Genomic DNA, 24,140 nt, shown 5'->3' with positions numbered 1-24,140 from the left:
AATATTGATGCTTTAGTCAGTTAAAAGGGAAGCATGGGTCAGGTACAAGCAGCTGGGACCTTGTGAATCCCTATATGTGTATAAGGAGGACATCACGAGGGTTAAAAGAGAGCATGATATTGCTTTGGAAGAGAAGATTAAGAAGAAGCCAAAGCATTTTTATGAATTTCTTAAGGGAAAAAGCAACTGAAGAGAAAATAGGGCCCCTTAAGGACAAAAGTGGACATTTATGTTTGGAACCACAGGAGATGGGCAAGGCCATCAATGAATATTCTTCTGATTTTACCATGGAGGAAGGCATGACGTTTGGGAACTCGGGGGGAAATTAATGGGAATGGCGTGAGGATAGTCTACATTACTGTAGAGGAGTTGATGTCCTAAAATGCATAAAGGTAGATATATCTCCGGGACCTGATCAGGTATATCTAAGAACAACTAGAGAAGAAACTGATTGGCCCTGGCTGAGACATATGCATAATTCTTAGGCATGAGTATGGTCCCAGAAGACTAGAGGCTGGCCTTTATTTTAAAAGGTTGTAAGGAAAAACCTGTGAACTAACCCGTAAGCCTGTTATCAGTGATAGGTAAGTTACTGGAGGGGCCTCTGAGGGATAAGGCATATACTGTATGTTTTGGGATGACAGGTTAATTAAGAATTGGTTGCATGGGAGATAGCGTCACACGAATTTGATTGAATTTTGAGGAAGTAACCAAGAAGGTAGATAAGAGCAGATCATTCAACGTAGTCTGTATTCAAGGCCTTTGATTAGGTTGTATGTGATAGATTACTTGATTCAGAAGGAAGTAGAAGGTGATGTGGAAAGATGTTCTACGGACTGGGGACCCATGGTGTACCTCGTGGGCTGAGAACTAAAATAGGTGGTATCATAAACAGTGAAGATGGTTATCAAGAATTACAGGGGGATCTTTGTTCGCCATGGAAGTGGACCAAAAAAGAATGGCAAATGGAGATTAATTTAGGTAAGAGCAAGGTTTTGCATTTTGCGATATCAAACCAGTGTAGGACTTTGATAGTGAATGGTAGGATCATGGAGAATGCTGTAGGACAGAGAGAATTCCCAAAAGTGGTGGCACAGGTGGACAGGGTGGTGAAGAAGGCTTATGACATGTAGGCTTTCATTCATAAGGGCATTGAGTATAGAAGTTGGAACAGTTATGTTGCAGTTATACAAGATGTTGGTATGGCCTCACTTAGAATATTATGTTAAGTTTTAGTATAGAGAATATGCTATAGGAAACCTGGAAAGAGTGCAGAGAAGATTTATGAGGATGTTTCCAGGTCTCGAGGGGCTGAGTTAGAGGTAGAGGTTGGGCATGCTGGGACTCTATTTTGTGTAACGTAGATGATTGAGGGGTGGTCTCAGAGATGTATAAACTCATGAGGAGTATAGGTAGGGTGAATGCACATAACCATTTTCTCAGGGTTGGGAAATCAAGAACTAGAGGGCATAGATTTTAGGTGAGAAGGGAAAGATTGAATTTGAACCCAAGGGTCAACTATTTCACCAGATCTATATAGACGTATACAGGTGATACGTATATAGAAAGAAAATATAGAGAAAATAGAGAGAAGCAGGTACTATGACAATATTTAAAAGACATATGGTCAGATTCAAGGATAGGAAAGGTTTATGGGGATATGGGAGAAACTCTTGCAAATGGAGCTAGCGTAATGGGCATCTTGATCAGTGTGGGCGAATTGGGCCGAAGGGCCTGTTTCTGTGTTGTATGGCTCTAAATGTAATTCAACGCTGGCCAAATGCTGTTATTGGAATGTTTAATCTCAGACACTGTCCTATGATTGTAAAAATCCTTTTTGCCAATCTAAACCGTAATTATCAGAATACCAGATTACTAAGCCAACCTGTTTTAATTGACCTATTTTGGTACTTCAAATTGATATCAGCGGAGGCCAGCTGAAATATGATTCCACTTGTAGATATATATGTATTATAAATATATTACATTTTGAGGTGGAGGCATCGCTTATTCCTACAAAAATAATTTTAATAAAAAGTCATCAAATTCCTTATGAATTGTGTTCTGTACTAGTATCATTTTCAATTCCATGAAGGCTTGGAAAAACCACAATGGAAGCTACCATTGTGATTGTTCTTGAAACAAAATAATCACAGTAATTAATTATTTTTTTCCCTAAATCAGCATTTGTGATAGGTTGTGGAGAGTTACAGTAGTTCCGTCTGTGTTCTCGATCAGAAATCTTATACAGATTAAAACGATGCATCATAATAATCAATGTTTTTTTTTAAAGTGCCATTATATTCTCAACTATGAACGTGACAGATAACTTTGTGAGCTGTATGACATTGCAGATTAACCAGGTTTTCTCTTTCTTTCCTACCTTGATTAAATGGTCGGAAAGATTTGACATATTAACATAGTTTAACATGGTGTTAATAATGTTTATTTAAAAGAATCTCAAGTACAAGAAGCAGACACACAGACCTGTGCACTCTGAGGCTTCAACTTAACCTGATGTCTGTACGACCTCCCAGATAGATCAAAGAGTCATTGCTCTGACAGCTACAAGATGGGAGAGCTAGCCGTAGGCCTCTTACAGATCATCCACAGAGCTGCTGTGTCTGTAAAGGATGGCTGGTGGCTAATTGTCTATTTTGAGGATGAGCAGGTAAGGAAAGGGCTCTCTGCTGACATTTGGTTAATTCCTGGTTGCCTGTGGTTTGTTGCACATCCTGAATATTCGCTAGCAGGAGGGATTGGCTTTTTCACATATGTAACATGTCATTTTTAATCAAACAAAAAAGTGCTGTTTGAAATTGCAGCATAGTAAGTTGAAATGGATTCTGATTGCATGGATGTGACACATGGTGCCTGTGGGTGCTGTCCTTTATCTGTAGTGGAGTTTGATGTTCAAAGTTAATTATTTTGAATACTAATTAAAATGACTTAATTTCCAAAGCCACATAGTTATATTTAATTTCTCCTCATGACAATGTGGTGTTTTGTATACATTTTTCTCGAAAACAATCCATTGGAATCGTGTATATATATTGTATTACCATCCCTTTGTTCCATTGATTTTACAATATCATTTGATAGAATCTACTTCTTATTCAGCATCATGACAAAAATGGAGCTGAAGCAAAATACTGTAGACGCTGGCAGTCTGAAATCAAATTTTATTGAAAATATTCGGAAAAGAAACAATTGATGTTTCAAGTAAATGATGAAAAAAATGCTAAATATACAACAAAATGTCAACAAAAGTCAGGAAAAGGTGTAAGTTGGGCAAAGAGAAGGAAAAGGAAAGAGTGGAAATAACAAAAAATGGAAGTCAATGATGGGGTGAAAGACAGCTAAATGAAAAGGGCTAAATAGAGCCTGTGTAAGCTACATAGATAGATAGATAGATAGATAGCTTTATTTGTCATCCAATATTGGACGAAATTCGGTCACCCACAGTCCAACAATAAAAGCATTAAATATGCATTCAAATTACACAACCCCAAAACCCCCAAAACACAGTCCAACAATAAAAGCATTAAATAGGCATTAAAATTACCCAACCCCAAAAACACACAAAAAAAGAAACATCCATCAAAGAAACATCCATCACAGTGAGTCTCCTCCAGTCCTCTCTCTCCTCACTGTGATGGAAGGCCACAATGTCTTTCCCTTCTCCTGCTGTCCTCGCCCGCAGTCAGGTTGTTGTGGTTGCAGGCCGCACCGGACGGTCCACAGCAGGCCAAGCCCAAGGCGCGTCGCGTCGCAGCCGCTCCCGCAGCCTCCGAAAACGGCCGGCTCCGCCGATGATAAGTCCGATCCGGGGCGGGCGAACACGCTGCTGCTGCCGCTGTTGCTGCACGTCGGGGCGGTCGTGGCTCCCGACATTGAAGCCCCCGCCCAGCAGAGAAATATCCCGCGGCCATCCTAGGCCGCGCCGGACGGTGAAATGTCCGCGACCCAAGCCCCGCGATCCGGGGCGGGCGAACACGCTGCCGCAGCCGGAGCTCCCGATGTCGGCATCCACGCGGCCCGAGCCTAAGGCGAGTCGCAGCTGCTCCCGCAGCCTCCGAAGACGGCCGGCTCCGGTGGTGGTAAGTCCGATCCGCGGGCTCTGCGAACCAGAGCCCTGGAGGCCGACAGCTCCAGGAGTTGGGCCGATGGTAGGCCGCAGCAGGAACGGAGACACGGCCCAGAACACAAAGGTCGGGTCCCCGTTCGGAAGGGATACATATTTACAATGTTACAGTTCCCCCCCTCCCCCCCACATACACACATAGTACACAAACACAAAAACACCACATCACAACTACAATTAAGACAAACAAAACCAACAAAAACACAAGACAAATGGACCGCAGGTGTAGCCGCAGCTGCTAGGGCAGCGCCGCCATTTTGGACATAATCATTATTTTTTTTCATTATAATCATTATAATCATTATTTCACAAAGTTGAGCACAAAGTTAAGTCCACAAAGCTGTAATTTGTGTAATTGAAAGAAGAAGTGGTGTTCTTGAAACTTGTGTTGAACTTGCTGAACAATTAAAATTATATGTTACAGCAAGCACTGGGTTACACTCTGACTGCTGCAGCAAACACCTCTGGTTCTTTTACTCTCACCAAACATGTTGCCTGACAACTTCAAAGAATAAGCAAAAATGTCTACCGAGTTGCTCTGTTTTAATCAGCGGTATAATCAATCATTACAAAATCCTCAACTGACTCTTGTTTTAATTAGGATGTCCAAACATTAAATTATATAAGTGAGAAACAATGCAGGATTGTCAGTTTGCACATAGCCAATTCAATTTCTACACTTTGATCATATTATCAGTAGGGATTCCTTTTATTGGTGTTGAATTTTTGTAATAAAAAAAATGTAACAGCTTTAAGCTGTTTATAATTAAAATACATTTGAAGATCAACTTTACTGTGGCTCAAATTACATTTTTGACTATTTTAGTTTGTAACTGGTTGTATGGTGTTTTTTTGCCACATTTCTCTCAAGTTCAGTTGTTCTGCCATATGAAGATCTTCCATGTGTTGGGTACTACTTGTAACATAGCCATTTCTTTCTTATTACTTCTACCCTAATATAATAATGGAAGACGACCATCTACTAAAGCTTAAAGAAGGCAAACATAAAAGAGGCGGACAAAAGAAGAGATTCAAACATGCCTTAAAAGCCAGCATGAAGAAATGTGAAATCGACATTGAAAATTGGGAAACCAATGCCAAGGACAGGAAACTCTGGTGAACCATCATCCAAAAAGGAACAGCGACCTTCAAAGCCATAATTAGGCATAATTGCGCATAATTAGGAGAAAAGAGAAGTAAACAGAAAGAGAGGCATCAGCAACCAGCTCATAAAAACAACGGAACGTAGACCATAATCCTCGACCTCGAGGAATAGCCATGACGACGACCCTAATATTTCTTTGCATTTCTTTCCTAATCTTAACACAATTCTTGCTAAATACGTAATGCCATGATAAAACTCTTCACAATTAAAAAAAAATTAAATAAAGCTTCTTGATTCAGAAAATTTAAAAAATACTTTCAAATATTATGTTTAAATATTTATGAAAAAGAATGACAACATTTGGAAAAAATTGAAAGACACAAAATGCTGGGGTAACTCAGCCGGACAGGCAGCATCTCTGGAGAGAAGGAATGGGTGACATTTCTGATCGAGCCCCTTCAGACTGAAAGTCACGGGAAAGGGAAACGAGAGATATAGACGATGAAGTAGAGAGATATAGAACAAATGAATGAAAGATATGCAAAAAAGTAACAATGATAATGGAAACCGGCCATTGTTAGCTGTTTACTAGGTGAGAATGAAAAGCTGGTGTGACTTGGGTGGGGGAGGGATGAAGAGAGAAGGAATGCAGGGGTTACTTGAAGTTAGAGAAATCAATTATCACACCCCTGGGCTGTAAGCTGCCCAAGCGCAATATGAGATGCTGTTCCTCCAATTTGCATTTGTCCTCACTCTGACAATGGAGGAGGCCTAGGACAGAAAAGTCAGTGTGGGAATGGGAAGGGGAATTAAAGTGTTGAGCAACTGGGAGATCATGTGGGTCCAGGCGGACTGAGCGAAGGTGTTCAGCGAAACGATCAGGGTCTTACTGATGTATAAGAGTCTACATCTTGAACAACAGATACAGTAGATGAGGTTGGAGGAGATGCAATTGAACCTCTGCCTAACCTGAAAGGACTGTCGGGGTCCCTGGACAGAGTCAAGGGAGGAGGTATAGGGACAGGTGTTTCATCTCCTGCAGTTGCAGGAAAAGGTACCTGGGGAGGGGGTGGTTTGGGTGGGAAGGAATAAGTTAACCAGGGAGTTGTGGGGAGAACGGTCCCTGCGGATGGCGGAAAGGGGTGGAGATGGGAAGATATGACCACTGGACCCGGTTGGGGGTGGCAAAAATGTCAGAGGATTATGTGGTGTATGCGACGGCTGATGGGGTGAAAGGTAAGGACTAGGGGGACTTTGTCCCTCTTGCGACTAGGGGGAGGAGGAGCAAGGGTGGAGCTGTGGGGTACCGAAGAGACACGTGTGAGGGCTTCATCCATGATAGAAGAGGGGAATCACTGCATTCCCTCCCCTCCCTCCGCCCCCCCCCCTGCATATCTTTTGTTTCCCTTTCCCGTGACTTTCAGTCTGAAGAAGGGTCTCTACCCAAAGCGTCACCCATTCCTTCTCTCCAGACATGCTGCCTGTCCCACTGAGTTACTCCAGCATTTTGAGCCTTTCTTCGGTTTAAATCAGCATCTGCAGTTCCTTCGTACACATTTAGAAATATGTAAAGAGATAGCCTGCTGCGCTATGAATTGAGAATTAGGAAGTGGGTATAATTCAAGTTGCTTCATTTTGAACAGTATTGAAGAAAACTATCAACAGATTGACTTATTTCTGTGTAGGAAAGAACTGAGGATGCTGGTTTAAATCGAAGGTAGACACAAAATGCTGGAGTAACTCAGGTGACATAATGGGTGATGTTTCGGATTGAGACCCTTCTTCAGTCTGAAAGTCACGGGAAAGGGAAACGAGAGATATAGACAATGATGTATAGAGATATAGAACAAACTAGACCAAGTAGACCCATTGGGCCCAAACCTCTACTGCATTGGTGCAGCACCCTCTCCCCCCCTACCCTCCGGGCCTCCCCTCCCCCCGCCCCCCCCCCCCTCCTGCCTGCCCCCCCCCCCCCTCCTGCCATCCCTCCTGTCCTCCCCTCCCCCCCCCCCCCCCATTCCATCCCCCTCAACCCCCCTTATTCTCCCCCTCCCTCCCTAGGAGATAGATTTAAACTTTAAAATGTGAATAACTTAAAAAATATAACACCGATTTCAATGAAACTTCTTCCATTAGCACCAATCGATGGTATTTATTCCATTCGCACCAAAGTGACGACGGTGAGTACGGTGGGCCTAAAATTTTCGCACTATCGTGTATTGCTTTGGCTGTCGTTCGGGAACAAACAAACAAGAGTTTTAGTATACAGATGAATGAAAGATAGGCAAAAAAGTAACAATGATAAAGGAAACAGGCCAAAGTTCCTGTAAACTATTGCACCTGGCACATTTCCTTAGTTTCTCAGTTTAATATAAAAGCTTTTTCTGGCAGCCTCTAACCATAATGTTATACCAAATATTTGGACATGTGGCATTCTTCATAATCTCGGAACATGTAGGGCAGGTTGAGTTTAACTACATATGTTCCAAATGTTGGTTCTTTTCACACTAAAAGAGAAATATTGTTCTAATAATGAGGGTATTTAACATATATGAAATATAAATACTTCTGATAAAGAGTTGCAGGCCTGAAACATTAACTGCTTCTCTTTCCACAAATGCTGCCTGAACTGCTGAATTTTCCAGCATTTCCTTTAATTTCAGATTTTCACCATCAATCACCCATTTGCACTAGTTCTATGTTATCCCACTTTTTTAAAATCAATTTCCTACTACAAACTCGAACATCTTATGGGTGCGGGAAGAAACTTGAGCATCCTGAGGAAATCCACAAGGTCACAAAGGGGGAACTTGCAAACTCCACACAGACAGCATCTGAGGTCAGGATCGAACCAGAGTCTCTGCTGTTCTTGCGCGGAGCTTAACCAGCATTACCATCTGTGCCACTGGGTTGGTATTCTGATTATTAAATAGAAATTGCAATATTTTCCACATTAAAATAATCACTTGGGGCATTTTCCTAATCTTTTATTTTCTATGTGAAGTAGCTGTTTTTAGAGAAGTAGCGAAATTGCCTTCCAATTCCAGCAGACTTTCATATGTCGCCATCAGTTTTGGGGGATATAAAAAAACAGTACGATCTGAACATTATAATGTACATGACATTTATTTTCATTTTGAACATCAAACAGACATCTTTTAAAACCAGATGAAACTGTTCATTCAGATCCAAAGACTTTCCTGGCTGCCCTTTCAATTCCCAATCTTTTTTGTTCCATTTTACTCTGATTATTTTGATGCTCTAAGTATTGTATGCCTTCATATCGGCATATTGTGGGCTAAAGGGCCTGTTCTTATGCTGTAATGTTCTGTTTTAAAACCTTTTGTATTTGATATTACATGTCTCATTATTTGTCATTTTCAATTCATTGTGCCTTAAGTTGCTTTCGGATGTACTTTCATAAACCTATTGCATTATTTCATAGCCCTATCTGCTCAAATTGGTCTTTTCACCAATTGGGTCCAAGTGGACCCGTTGGGGCCCAAACCTCTCCTGCATTGATGCAGCACCCTCTCCTCCCCTCCCCCTCCTCCCGTTTCCTCCCCCCTCTCTCCCCCACCCTTCCTCTCCCCTCTCTCCCCTCCCTCCTCTCTCCCCCTCCCACCTCTCTCCGCCTCCCACCTCTCCCCCCCCCCACCTCTCTCCTCCTCCCACCTCTCCCCCCCTCTCTCCCCCACCCTCTCCACCTCCCCTCCCCCCTTCCCCTCCCCCCCACTCCATCCCCCTCAACCCCCCTTATCCTCCCCCCTTCCTCACTCCCCCCTCCCTTCACCCACCCCCTCCCTCCCTTCCTAGGAGATAGATTTAAACTTTTAAATGTGAATAGCTTTAAAAATATAACACCAATTTCAATGAAACTTCTTCCATTAGCACCAAAGGGGTGACAGTGAGTAAGGTGGGCCTAAAATTGTTGCGCTATCGTGTGCCGTTTTGGCTGTAGTTCAGGAACAAACAAACAAACGAGAGTTTTAGTATATAGATTTGGGTTTTTTTCTTTCATTGTTTGGTTTTGCTTCTTAGGTTCCTTTTATCCTCCAATTATTCAGTAAGTTCCTTTATTTGCTAGATAAGAATTGTAGTTTGCTCATTGTTAATTATACTTCTTTAGTTGCATTTCCTTTGTGCCTAGAATAACTAAACTTTCTTGCATGAGAAAATGTGCCTTAATTTACAAGCGGCGGGAACTGTTTTTTAAAGGCTGAATACTTTCTGAGTATTAAGACTGAGCATATTGACTGGTTGCTTGGTTCGGCAACTCGAACGCCCAGGAACAAAGCAGATTGCCAAAAGTGGTAAACACTGCACAGTCCATCACAGGTCCCCACCAACGAAGGGATATACAGGAGTCACTGCCTCAAAAAGGAGACTCACACCACCCTGGCCATGCTCTCATTTCACTCCTGCCATCGGGAAGAAGGTATAGGAGCTTGAAAACTGTAACATCCAGGATCAGGAGCAGCTTCTTTCCCACAACCATCAGGCTTTTAAACACTACAACCTCCATATATATCTGTTGTGCTGCTGCAAGTAAGAATGTAATTGTTCCGTTTTGGGACCCATGACAATAAAACACTCTTGACTTTTCAGTATCTCTATTTTTTCCATTTCTATTTGGTTTGGATTGGCAACTGGTAATAGTTATGGAGTCATAGTAAAGAGTCAAGAGTGTTTAAATTTCATGTGCACCAGGAATAGGACAATTAAATTCTTACTTGTTGCAGTTTTACAACCCCATTAATGAAATAACACAACAAATAAATATACTATCGTAAATAATACAATAAATTATCAGTAATACCAGGTAAACAGACCACAATAGTGTAAACTGAAGTATGTTGTGTGATCAAAACAAAGACTATAGTAGATCATTGCTTGGTTTGGGTTGTGCTGTGCAGTTCAAGAGTCTGATAATTGATAGGAAGTAGCTGTTCCTGAATCTGGAGGTCACATTTCTCCGGCTCCTTTTCCTTCTTCCCAAAGGTTGCAGCAAGATGAGAACATGTCTGTGGAGGTGTGAGTCTTTGTCAACCGTTGCCTTTTTAAGGCAGCACTTTCTGTAGATCTCTTTGATGATGGAGAGATCAATATCCCTGATTGTCATGCAATGTCCACTACTTTCTGCAGTCTCTTTTGTTCCTTTGGTATGCTTGCCTTCATAGGTCGAGGCACTGAGTTAGGATATATTGCAGCTGTAAAAAAAAAAAGATGATCAGGCAGCATTAGGAAGTTTTTTTTACAGCTGCAATCCATCCTAACTCAATGCCTTGGCTTACAAAGGCAAGCATACCAAATGCCTTCTTCACTACTCTTTCCATCTGTGTTGCTCTTTTCAGAGAGCTGTGCACTTGCAACCCAAGATCCCCCCATACCTCAACACTTCTGAGGTCCCTGCCATTTGCTGCATATATCCTTTAACTGTTTGTGGTCCCAGCACCTATTCCTCCCGTACTCCTCAGGTTACAGACTTCTAGTCAGAAAAGCCGTCCTCAACTGCTACACTCTACTTATTATCAAGCCAATTTTGGATCTAGTTTGCCACCACATCTTGGATCCCATCTGCCCTCACTTTCTGGACCAGCCTACCATGTGGGAATGTCAAAAGTGAAAGTGCATGTAAACCAAGTCTATTGGCCCACCTTAATCAATTTTATACCTCCTCAAGAAATTTAATCTAGTTGTGAGATCAGATTTCCCCTGCACAAGACCATTTTGACTCCTAATCAGTGTCTTCCATTTCCAAATGAACATAAGTAATGTCCCTGAAAATGTTTTCCACAAATGTTCCTATTTTTGATGCAGGGCTCACTGTTATATAATTATCTCTCCTTTGTTTTGATTTGAACGAGTGAACAACATTAGCTATCTTCCAGTGATGTCACATTGTTATTTGAGAATTAATGCACCAAAGGCCAGCTGGGAAAGGCTTGTTTTTGTTCACTCATTTTCAAATTATGATAGAAATCACTTTTTATGTGATAAAAAATTACTTTTTAATCCATGAAATTATGTTAGAGTAAACTATCATTTTAGAAATCATTTTTACTATTCTCATTAGCTTGAGACATGCATTGGCATCTTTTGGAAATGTAAACCCTTTTAAAAATTGAAGAAGATACCTTAGCTCAGACCATAAATATCCCATATTATGACCTTTTTCACCTTCTTCTCCCCTCTCCTGTTGGGCAGAAGCTTGAAAACACATACCACCAGATGCAGGAACAGCTTCTTCCCCACTGTTACCAGACTACTGAACAGTCTTCCCAAAGTCAGGATGTAATCCAATCTTCCAACCTACCTCATTATGGCCTTTGGACACTTTTTTTCTGTTAATATACCACTGTAACTCTATATTCTACACTTTGGTATTTTAATTTTGCACTACCTGTTGTATTTGGCTATGGCTTGATTGTATTTTGAATGTTTGACTTGATAGCACGCAATCAAAAGCTTTCCACTGTACGTCAGTACACGTGCAACAATAAATCATTAATTCATTCAAAAAATAATTCATTTCTCGAACAAACATGAAAGGATCCAACATGACTATATCTCAGTACACGTGACAATAATAATCCGACACCAATGCCAAAAGCATTGCGTTAAGTGTACAACTACTGTGTGCTGGCATCAGCAAGCTGTAAGCTTCTGATTTAATTTGCTAATTACTATATTGGATGCACTTTATTCCTATGGCCTTCAGGTGAGCTCTACTACTTCATTTTGAATTATTGACATTCCTACATTTTGTCCATCTGCAAATTTACTCCAGAATGGAATCATCGCAAGACATCAAATCTGTTAATGTGATGAATGAGTAACAATAGAATTTTTCATATGGTCATGCCAGAAACAATATTTTAAAAAAATAATCTGAGAGGATATACTCTTGAGATGCTATGCCAACGTGACCTGCAGAGCATTATGATCAGATTTGTAAATAATGGACAATTATTTTTTGAACAGCGGCATTTTATGTCAAAAGAATATTCACTTACAATTCTAAAAGGCTTTCCATGAATAGTCAATAATCATTTCTTAACTTTGATTTTTTTTTATGAACAGATTATCTTCCTTTATCATTCCTTTATCAGCCGTTGCAATTTTTATAATTATTAATCTGTTGAGTACATAAGCATTTCCAGCTTTCAAAGTGCTCGGTTTCTATCACCCTTCATTACAAAATTGCTTTACCTTAGATATCTGAAGCGGAATATTGCAATGTAGAATTGTAAATTTGTTCATTTTAGTATCCTCTGTTTTCACTGGACTAAGAAGTGAAAGGCGATGCAAATAAGATAAAAATTATGTTTTAAAAAAAATCATTCTAACAAATGATAAGTTACTCTTCCTGCCGCATGACTCAATCTTGTCAACAAATAGAAAGACACCTCTTTTCGTGTTTTGGTTTAAAATTGCACAGTGCTTTCCCCATCACTGTAGTTGTACATGGGATAGTGCAGGTGATTCAGTGTGGAAATATGCAATGACGATTTCAAGCCAAGAGGACTGTAAGCGAACATAAATCATTACAGGCGAAGCCTCCAATAAGGGCCATTTGTTACATTATCAACAATGGAGAATTATTTAGATATGAGCTGCTAATTCTAGATACGTCTTTCATTTATCTAATTAATTTAAATTCCAAAGACCACTTGTATTTATTCTTTAAAAAAATAATTGAATACAGAATTGAATTCAATTAATTCAATTTTCTGTGACTATCCCATGCATTTCAAATTTAATTCCCTTTAATTTTGGTTTAGTTGTTTTGCTAATTGAAGATGTTATTTACCTTTGTCTAATTAAAGTAAGTAGTATGTATTAATATTGAAAAAGACTCCAGTTATGTTTTATCTTCACACACTAGGTATTAATCATAATCGTACTTTATTGGCCAAGTATGTTTTGCAACATACGAGGAATTTGATTTGCCATACAGTCATACCAATAAAGAGCAACAAGACAACCAAATACATTTTTAACATGAACATCCACCACAGCGACTCCCCCACATTCCTCACTGTGATGGAAAGCAAACAAAGTTCAATCTTCTTCCCTTCTTTGTTTTCCTGCGGTCGGGGCACTCGAACCTTGCGTTGTCGGGACGATCTTGGCTCCCGCAACCGGTGGTCGAACCCTCCGCTTCGGAGAGGTTTCAGGTCCACGGCTTGCTCTGGCTGCAAGGGGGCGAGGTGAGTGGCTCCCTCTCCCCTCCACTGTCCCCCTTCGCCCGCCCACTGCCCCGGGGGACACTCCCCGGCCGGCAACAGGTCCACGGATCGTCAGTTGGGGGAGGGTTGGCGGGCCCGCAGGAGAGCTTTGCACCCACCAGGAGTTGCCGCGCCCGCAGGAGAGGTTTGCACAGAGGGTTGCTGGGCCCGCTGGAGAGATTTAAAAATCACTTTTTTAACTTTAATAATTACGTAAAATGGCCGCCGAACATTTTTTCAACTTCAATACTTACGTAAGATGGCCGCCGCATCCGCGGAGGGTTGCCACTCGGAGGGGGGTGGGACCCGCACAAGTGACGGGAGTGCAGGCCAATGAGGGGGGCGGGTGAGGAGAGCTTTCCTTCTGCTGGCCGCAGGAGAGGTTTGCACGGAGGGTTGCCGGGCCCGCATGAGAAATTTTGGCCCAACGGGTCCACGCCAGCTGGTCCTTTTTAAAACACACTAAAAATAACAAAAAAGAGACGAAAAGACAGATTGTTGGCGAGGCTGCCATCGCTGACGGCGCCACCCGGTGGAATTAGTCAATAGTCAATAGTCAATTTATTTGTCACATACACATAAATGTGTAGTGAAATGAAACATTACCCGCAGTTGAAACACTAAGACCAATAAGAATAATCAATAAAAATGCAATAACACATACAATCATACAGTGATGAAACCTACTATGACAAGGCCCCTGAATTAAGATGGTAAAATTTATTACGCTAGTTCTTGTGATTGGATTGTAATTGATATTCTTTTATTTAAAATTAAACAGAGCTGTCCCAAACTATGATCAGCTTGGGTTCCGAGCACAATGTAATGAAATTATCATTATTGCAGAGGAATATTTTAGATATTTATTGCTGGAATAAGAGTGTATGGCTCATTTTGTGTCATGTTTGATCTTTCATGTTTGTTGGAGGAAAAAATTTTTTTCTTACTTATTAATCCCACTATGTGATAAATTGAATCAAATGGTTTGATTAATCTGATAAAGAATATAATGTGAATAATATTAGGAAGAAGTCACAGGATGTACAATTATGATTTTTTTTTCTGGCATATTATCGTTTATATTTGTAGGCATCTATTTATTTGCCATTATAGGAGATTATAAATTGGTCAGAACTGTCATATTTTCTTCCTGTGAAGCGTACAAACTTGTGCATCTTTTACAGATCTGTGTGCATTTATTCTGTTTATGTGAAGCAGATTGAAATTGCTTCCTAATTCATTGTCATGCAACAATGAATGGTAAATTGCACATATTGGCAGTGGTGTGGATTATGCACTGATTTGTAAGAAACCATATTGGAATTGATGTAAAACATATTAAAATGACGCTGCATCTATCTTGTATGGTTGCTTGATTTCCAGCTAGTTTGTTTTATATGCTTGTTTAAATCAAGCCTAATGAAATGGGCATCAACCACAATGCCTCACTGCATTTAAGCTATACATTTTATTTTAACCTTTGCTTTTGAACTGCATTAAAAATTCAACTATTCCAATAATGGAATTAAATTTAAAGTGACAGTTTTCTGTAAAGATTTCATATTTTGTGGTATTCAAAATGAATTTGTTTTTCATTCCAATATTCCAGACTGGGTGGGGAACAAGAGAAGATTAGACACTATAGTCCTTTGCGGTGTTTTATACTGGTAGTTGATAGACTATAGAATTTATTATCTCAAATCAACAGAAAGTGAGTATTACTATATGGTTAAAAACCCACATTCTGAGAACAAATTCAGCTGTCATAGCGTAGTATTTACATCAGAATCTGCACAGTTCTAGTCATGGTGGTTTTATCCTGGAACCTGTCCTTTACTCAGCCCCACTGTCACAGGATATTGATAATTTTCTTTGAAACAGCCTTTAATGCTTCTTACATTTGGAGGAAAGTTTTTTTTAATGGTTTAATCACCTTCTTTGAAAGAAGGTGTGATTTGGTACAATTTCATTTCTTACTATCCTCTGAAGTCAAATGTATTCATTTATCCATGCTAGTTCCAATTCTTACATTATCCCAGCAGACCATTGCCAATCACATTTTTGAACTCTGATCATTTGCAGTAAATTTAGGTGTTAATTTGCATACCACAATGCAATAAACAAGAGTAATTTGCACAGTGGTTGAGCTGAAAACTGCTGTTTCTTAGCTCCAACAACATTAATTCCATCCTGACAATGGGGTTGCTGTATGTGTGGTGTTTGCACATTTTTCCTGTGGCCAAGTTGGTTTGCTCCATGTGCCCCAGTTTCCTTCCACATCACAAAGATGTACAGGTAGGTTGATAAGCCACTGTAAATTACTACTCATGTAGCTGGGTGACAGGAGAAATAGGGGGGAGTTGATGAGTCTGAGAGGGAGAATGGAATAAATGGACTGATGTATGTGTTCTGAGATCAGATAGAGTTGATGGAGTATTCTTCTATATTGCTACAGAATAAGAAAAAATTCAAATGACCGTGTCCCATTGGGTGGTTCCGCTGGATAAATGTTAATCAAGACAGAAACAGAATGACCTGGATTATTTATGTCAAGATAGATCAGGGCCCTGGTTTGCAGTCTCATGTAAAGGATGGCCTCTGATAAAGCCACACTCCCTCACGACTGCACCATAATGTTCACTTATATTTTGTACTTGAAGTTGGACAAGCCCAGAATCATGGGAGTCGTACCATTAAACTGAGCTGTTAATTAGTTGGCAGTTCTTCAATAATATTGCCAAAATTTGATAATGATAACACAGTGGGATGAAAAATGGTTGTCAATTTTTTGTACATTTATTTATGTTCTTATTTGGTAGTTTGTTTTCAGTATTTTGGCTTTCTTCATCAGAATACCAGTATTTTGGCTTTCTTCATCAGAATACCCTCCTGTTTATTTCAGCATAAAATGGTCTTAACATTGCCTTTTTATTTCCTCACCAGTTGTAATGGAATCTTTTTGCTAATGTTCTTTTACGATTCCTGTATAAAATTCCAATTACCAACTAACTTAGCATAATATACTTGCAATGTCATTTATTAAAGTAAAAACTGATTTCATGGTGGTATAACTGAAGGAATTTGAATTGGTGGAAATTTTGCAATAATTAAACACAGTAATTAAGTAATACAAGGCTAGGAATAATCCCCTGCAGTTTACTGTATCTTTAATATATTTAAACATTGAGATTATATAGTCTTCAGTCAAATGTTTGAAAATCTTATGCATATATAACAGCATTCAAGGGAAGAAAATAAGATTAGACTATCAATATGATCTATCAATCTTTATTTTTATTCATTCATTCTTTGGCATCACTGGCAAGGCTAGCATTTATTGTCTAGCCCTATTTGCCCCTTGAGAGGCTGTCCTTGTGGATTGCTCGGGCGGCACGGTAGCGCAGCGGTAGAGTTGCTGCTTTACAGCGAATGCAGCGCCGGAGACTCAGGTTCGATCCTGACTACGGGTGCTGCACTGTAAGGAGTTTGTACGTTCTCCCCGTGACCTGCGTGGGTTTTCTCCGAGATCTTCGGTTTCCTCCCACACTCCAAAGACGTACAGGTATGTAGGTTAATTGGCTGGGTAAATGTAAAAATTGTCCCTAGTGGGTGTAGGATAGTGTTAATGTACGGGGATCGCTGGGCGGCACGGACTTGGTGGGCCGAAAAGGCCTGTTTCCGGCTGTATATATATGATTTGATATGATATGATATGATATGATGATATGATATTTCAGAGGGCATTTAAAAATTAACTGGAGACACAGGCCAGGCAAGGTAAGGGTGGCAGATTTCCTTGTCTCAAAGATATTAGTGAGCCAGATCTGGTAGTTTTCATAATCATCATTATTCGGACAAATAATTGTTTTTCTTCCCCAAATTTCTGATTATTAACTGAATTCAAATCTGCCCTGAAAGGATTTGAAATTGGTTCTTTGGGTGTTAAACTAGGCCCCTGAATTACTGGGCCAGTAAATTAATTGCTGCGCTGTACCCATTTACTGTGATGTAACCTTTCAGGATTCAGGATATCTTTGAGGTTCAACCACATGGTTTTCAACTTTATCAGCTCTATCATCTAAAACACTTTGATAAGAGATAACTTTTAAATCCAAGAGATTTATTTTTCATCCAATGTAAATTCCCTGTAACTAAAATTGAAATTCATGTAACTAAAATTGAAATTTATGTACAGTGTAAACTGTTGCTATCATGTTTATTTTTTAGTTTATGATCAGAATTTTCTGTTCTATGTATCATGACATTAATGGTTTGAAGATCTAAAGGATGGCAAAAGAACATGTGTGTCCAAATTTAATTATTTAGAATGCAGAATTGCAAAAATCAAAGTAGTTAATGTTTCTTTCTGCAGCTGTAAAAATAAACATTTCAAAATGTTATCATCTGGAGAGTCGAGCTAAAAAACTGTTATAATTATTTTCTAACATTATATTAAAAATGTCTTTTATTGTAAACAGCTGTATAAAATTGTACATGCATGTCTATTGCACATAATATGTGAGTTTTAATCATTTGTAGTATCTTGGCAAAGGCTGCAAAGACTTCAACCGCCTCTCTTCCCCACACCCCGTCCCCATCTCCTTCCACTTATATGCCTCTTTCTAGCTTCACATTCCAGTCCTTATCTGACACCCTTTTATTTTCTTTTTCATCTTGTGCTTTTGTTACTTACTCCACCCATTTGGCAATCAAAACCCCCCTCACCTGAATCCACCAAACACTTGCCAGGCTTTGTCCTCCCCTACCTTTCTTTAGCAGCTTTCTCCACCCACCTCACCCCTCTACTCCAATCATTTTGAAGAAGAGTCCCAACCCAAAAGATCACCTGTCCATTCCCTCCACAGATGCTGCCTGACCCACTGAGTAATGCCAGCACTTTGTTGGAAAGACTTATTTTGTTACTCTCTGATAGTTGCTTTTGGAGTTTCCCATGTCCAGCGGGTCCCCAGGTTACAAAATAACCATGATATGAGTTGATGCACATTTACCCATACAATTTTAAAGCATCTTTCAAGAATGCACTGATAATAATGGTATCCATTAATTACTGGATGCAATATATATTCCATTAGTTGAATTATGGTTAGTGTTAGGGTAAAAAGAGAAAAATTTAGCAAGTGTGCTATTGGCGCTCAATTATTTCAGTGCAGCATCGACAAACAAGATGATCCAGATCATTGCCAGCGCAACCTTTAATTCCCTCCAACTCTTCACTAATTATGCCTTCACTTGGTAACCTCCAATGGCTCCCGATATTATAATTGTTTGGTTTTCAAGTACTTGTCTTTGTTTTCTGTCTCTCCATACTCATACTCCTCTCTGTAACTGCAATCTCCGAAGAAGGCTTCTGACCCGAAACGTCACCTATCCATGACCTCCAGAGATGCTGCCTGATTTGCTGAGTTACTCCAGCATCCATGTTTTTCAGTTGCCTGTCTCCAGCACAACAAAACTGTTCAATTCTAAGCTGTTTCTAATCACGTATCATATCATCAGTAAGACTGCCTCTTCCACTTTAATAATGTCGCCTGCCTCCAAACCCAAACAGCCATCTGCCGCTGAAACTCTCCTTTGTGCCCATTTTATCTCTAGAGATATCATTGTTCTTCTAGGCAGTTTATCGTACTTCGCTCATATGGCATAACCCATCCAAACTCTGTTCGCAAAATCAGTTCGCATACCGACCCGATAAGATCCACGGATGATGCGGTCTCCCAGATTCTGCACACCGCTCTCTCACATCTTGACAGCCAGAAGGGGGGGCTATGTGAGGATGCTGTTCATTGATTTTAGTTCAGCTTTCAACACAATAGTCCCCACCAGACTTGCTGAGAAGCTGCTGAAACTGGGGCTTAACACTCCCCTGTGTGCCTGGGTCCTGGACTTTCTCACCGCCAGGCCCCAAGTGGTCAAGATGGGGAGACATACATCTAACCCCCTCGCCCTGAACACAGGATTCCCCCCCCCCCCCCCCAGGGTTGCGTTCTTAGCCCCCTACTGTACTCCCTGTACACACATGATTGTGTGGCCAGGTTCAGCTCCAACTCCATCATCAATTTTGCTGATGACACTGTGGTGGTGGGCCTGATCTCCGATAACGATGAGAAGGCCTACCAGGATGAGGTGGCTGATTTGGCACTCTGGTGTCAGGACAACAGTCTCCTCTTGAATGTCAAAAAAACGAAGGAGCTGATTGTAGTCTTTAGAAGGGCTCAACATCCGAGGACGTACATGCCACTGGAGTTAAATGGGACTACTGTGGATAGGGTGAGCAGCTTTAAATACCTGGGAGTCCACATCACAGAGGATCTGACATGGACAACAAACATTGCCGTACTGGTGAGTAAGGCAAGGCAGCGCCTTTACCACCTCAGACAGTTGAGGAAATTTAGAGTCTCTTTGAGGATCCTTCAGTGCTTCTATTCTGGGGCTGTAGAAAGCATCTTGTCCGGGAACATCACAATCTGGTTTGGGAACAGCTCTGCCCAGGACAGGAAGGCTCTGCAGAGAGTAGTGCGTTCGGCTGAACGCACTATGGGAACTACACTCGCCCCCCTGCAGGACCTATACATCAGGAGGTGCAGATCCAGAGCCAGCAACATTATGGGGGACCCCTACCACCACAGCAACGGTCTGTTCCAGCTGCTACGGTCAGGCAAACGCCTCCGCTGTCATGCTGTGAAAACAGAGAGGATGAGACGGAGTTTCTTCCCACAGGCCATCAGGACTGTTAACTCTCATATCACCGGGAACTTATTTAATTTACTGTATTAATTTATTTTTTGTGTTATAATTTTTTTTTTCTATTCTGTTTTGTAGTTTAGCACAATCCGCAGGCGTTGCCACTTTCATTTCACTGCACATCATGTATGTGACAAATAAACTTGACTTGACTTGATATCTCTATCTATATTGCACAAGAGTAAGTGATCTATCATTCCTCGTCTTGTTGACCTGCCTTGGCTCTTCATCCTCCAACAATCCACTTTAAATATCACATATTTCTACCCAGTCAGGTTTGCTCCTCTCTCTGGTCTCCTTTTAGACCTTTCGTAAACATGCCTCTTTTGGTAAGCCGCTTGCTACTTTGGCTCAATGCCTATTCTCACTCTGTCTCTGTGAGGTGCTGTGAGGCCCTTTTACAAATTCAAAGGCGCTGTGTTAGTAACATTGTTATTGAGACTCTAAAAATACCTTGGACTTGGACTCTAAAAATACCTTGCTAACATTTTAGAAAGCAAAATATTGCCATAGTTCAAAATATGTAAGATAAACTGAAACTCTACGAGGCACTCAGCAGGCTAGGTAGCTCTGGTCCAAAAACACAGTTTACATTGATTTTCAAGAATGGTTCTCCAGCTAAAATAAGTGATGATAATGCTGGCGATACTCAGCAAGTTAGGTCAGAAGTGAGAAATCCTACCGCAAGCAACTTGCGTCCTAACTTGCGTCCTGAAGCCTCTCCTCAGGGTTCAAGTCAGGATTGTGAGGGAATACTCCAAGGCACATACCAACCTGTTTGTAAATATATCATCGTTCCTTCAGCATTGCTGAATCAAAAATGCGGAACTCCCTCCGTAACAGCATTGTGGGTGTACCCATACCTCAAGAAATGCAGCAGTTCAAAAAGGCAGGACTGTGAGAGCATACTCCAAGCCACACACCAACCTGACCTGGAACCTCGTAAGGGCAATTGGGGATGGGCAGGCTCAACCTGCGAAGCGCATCCCTAGATTGATTTTTTTTAAAGCACTTCTGTGAAAAGAAACATTGAACATCTCATGTCAATGGCTTCTCATCTGACTAGAAACATGGAAAACAAGCACATCTTAAATTTCAGAGAAAGGGAAAGGATGGAGAGAATGTCTAGATTAGTATAGAACCAAGAGAATCCAAATGACATAAATGCTCTGTGGAATGTCAACTGATGTCAACTATCCGTCAGGATAGTTTGTCTGTTTGTCTGTTTGTTTGTCTGATAGTTTGTTTGTTTTTATGTTATGACTGTTTTTGTAAAGCGCTTTGAGCACCTGGTAAAGCGCTATATAAAATAAATGCTTATTATTATTATTATTATTATTATTTGTCATCTCAAGAGTGGTGCCTAGGCTGCTGGGTGGCCTCAGGATTTCTGTTGCTTTATTGTTCAATCTGCATCAGTACAGTATTATACACATGACGTGGCAATTTTAATACATGATTATTTGAACTGGGTCTATTGTTTCCCTTTAGGTGGAATTAAAACGTAAATATAATGACCAGCATTCAAGGACCCGTGGTCTGCTTCCTGGCAGTCAATGGTATGAGATTCAGGCATTTCGAGCCTTGAATCAAGCACTGGGAAGGTAAGAGTTAATGGGTAGGTAAAGGAAAGGAAAGCATAGTTCATGTGACCTTTGTGATAGATCATTATATAGTATTGCAGATGTAAGGGCATATAGTAAATATTGAACGTCTATGGTATGGACAAATTTACATGCATATGAAGAGCCTGATATTAGGAAGGGAATAGGTCGGTTGGAATGTTCCATTATCCAGGTGTTCTCTCTCTCCTGTACTCATCTCTCTAGGATTCAAAAGTTAAAGTGATCTTTAGTGTATACACTATCACAAATACACAGAAAACCTGTGTCTATTTTAACATCTGAAAATATTAGTATGGATAATAGTCGCTTTAGAAAATAACTGATAGCAGATGTAATTTTATTTACTCTTACAGATGCATTCGGCATAAGGCTGACTGGGGAGCACTGATCCTGGTTGATGACCGATTTGGAAGTAATAACAAAAAGTATGTAACAGGTAAGAAGCTGTCTTAAATTAATTCATACTAGTACATTCATAACAAGATGATTAATTCACAAGATTGGAGGACAGCTGCTGTGATTGTTTTTGTTTACAATAGATATAAATGATTTGGATAGAGATTCGGTATGCTGAATTTATTCTCATTGGAATGTATATGGCTAAAGAGTGGCCTCCAGAAATTGATAAAATTATGAGAGGCAAGATAAGTTTGATAGAATCTTTTTCCTAGGGTGGAGGAATCTAAAACTGGAGGGCCGAGGTTTAATGTGAGGGGGAGATCTGAGGGCACGTTTTTCACATAGAGGGTGGAGGGTATATGGAATGAGCTGCCAGAGGAAGTGGTTGAGTCAGATTTTTGAGTCAGATTACAACATTTTAAAATAATTTGGACAGGTACTTGGATACGAAATGGGCTGAATGTAATCAAATGGGATTAGTGTAGATAGGCATCATGTTTGGCATGGACAAGTTAGGCCTTTTTGGTTTTGCTGTACAATTCTATGACTCGATCTAATGGAAGATAATGCCAGTTCGGGGAGATAAATGACATAATCAGAAGAGTTGTCTACGTTAAGAGAATCCCCAAAAAAGCAGAGATTTAAAAAAAAATATATAGACAAATTAAGAACTGGAGCATTGTTTCTCATGAAAGTTGTTAGCTCATATGTGCTGTAGGCAGTGCATAAAAATTGAGAATTTCAAATTACTACCCATTTGTCACTGGATGGTGCTATAGCTCTGTTTTGGCATTTCAGTTTTGAAAATAATGTGAAACAGCTGCTTGATCTGACTAGACCATAAATTTTTTATTTGTATCGGATTTTTAAGTAACACTGCTATTACTTGCCAATGCAGCGGAATTTGGCTGAAAAAACATTATGTAACGTGTGTGAGACTAAGACTGTGCCACATTAACCTTTTTCACTGCTGGATGAATAGGAGCACCTCATGAGTAACACAGCAAATCCAATGATGTAATGCTTTAAGGGTTAAGAAAAAATATTTATTCCTAGTGTACCCATGAGTGGCTGACTTGTAAAAAAAATTTAAGAGCACATGAGCAGCTGTAAATTTTTAGAGGGTACACTCGAAAGAATGTTTTGACTTTTAGAATTCCATACTTTTGAAATACGAATAATGGGAATTGCTCCAAATGCACAGATGCAGGTATGAGGTTGAGAAATTTTCAAACTAATCCCTAATTAGGAGTTAATTTTTCTCCCTGAACTTTATCCTCTCTCCTTTTTAGATTCTTTTGCACATGTACATTTCCTAAATTGAGATTCTAAGCCGGTGAGAGGTGGCCTCCTGCTTGCCCTCCACCCCTCCTTGGGAGAAAAAAAAAAAAAAAGCTTCTGTTCCAAGAATATGCCTTGGACTCATCTTCAAAAGAGCACTTCTAATACAAAAATGAGTTGCTTTCATTTCCTTAACCAGCCATTTTTAAGTGCTGTCTGAGTTAACTGCCTATTACTGCTAAAACTTGGCCAGTTGGATATTGCAAGTTCATACACTGAGACCTGCAATGACCTTGTCCCTGTTTATTCCATTTTATGAGATTTACATCCCTCTATTGCAGGTTGAACTCCCAGTCTACATTCCGAAAGTGAATAACTAGTACACACACTCCAACAACCAGCTTGTGGTTAAAAGATTTCCATCAGTTTCCAGGATTGAGAATGGAAAAATTGGTCAGCATTCTTATTAGTGTCAGGATGCATCTGGAAAGAGAAACAGCCAACATTTCAGGTTGCAGAGCCTTCAGCACTGGAAATGTTAGTTTGAAGTTGCAGATAAGGTGTAGTTAAGGATGATAAATCAAAAGGAATAT

At 40.3% G+C, this 24,140-nt stretch overlaps 1 protein-coding gene across 1 annotated transcript in view; it reads left to right on the top strand.

Moving 5' to 3' along the window:
* The window catches only part of brip1 (BRCA1 interacting helicase 1), a 182,955-nt gene that overhangs the window by 152,279 nt on the left and 6,536 nt on the right, over positions 1–24,140 (top strand). The window contains exons 17-18 of the mRNA XM_078422433.1: positions 21,734–21,846; positions 22,221–22,303. Coding sequence (XP_078278559.1) covers positions 21,734–21,846; positions 22,221–22,303 — 196 coding nt within the window. The remainder of the gene's footprint in view (positions 1–21,733; positions 21,847–22,220; positions 22,304–24,140) is intronic.

Source organism: Rhinoraja longicauda, chromosome 26 (genome assembly GCF_053455715.1).
Source record: "Rhinoraja longicauda isolate Sanriku21f chromosome 26, sRhiLon1.1, whole genome shotgun sequence".
Taxonomy (NCBI): domain Eukaryota; kingdom Metazoa; phylum Chordata; class Chondrichthyes; order Rajiformes; family Arhynchobatidae; genus Rhinoraja; species Rhinoraja longicauda.
The sequence above is the reverse complement of the archived record's forward strand: the minus strand, read 5'-3'. Positions and strand labels throughout refer to the sequence as shown.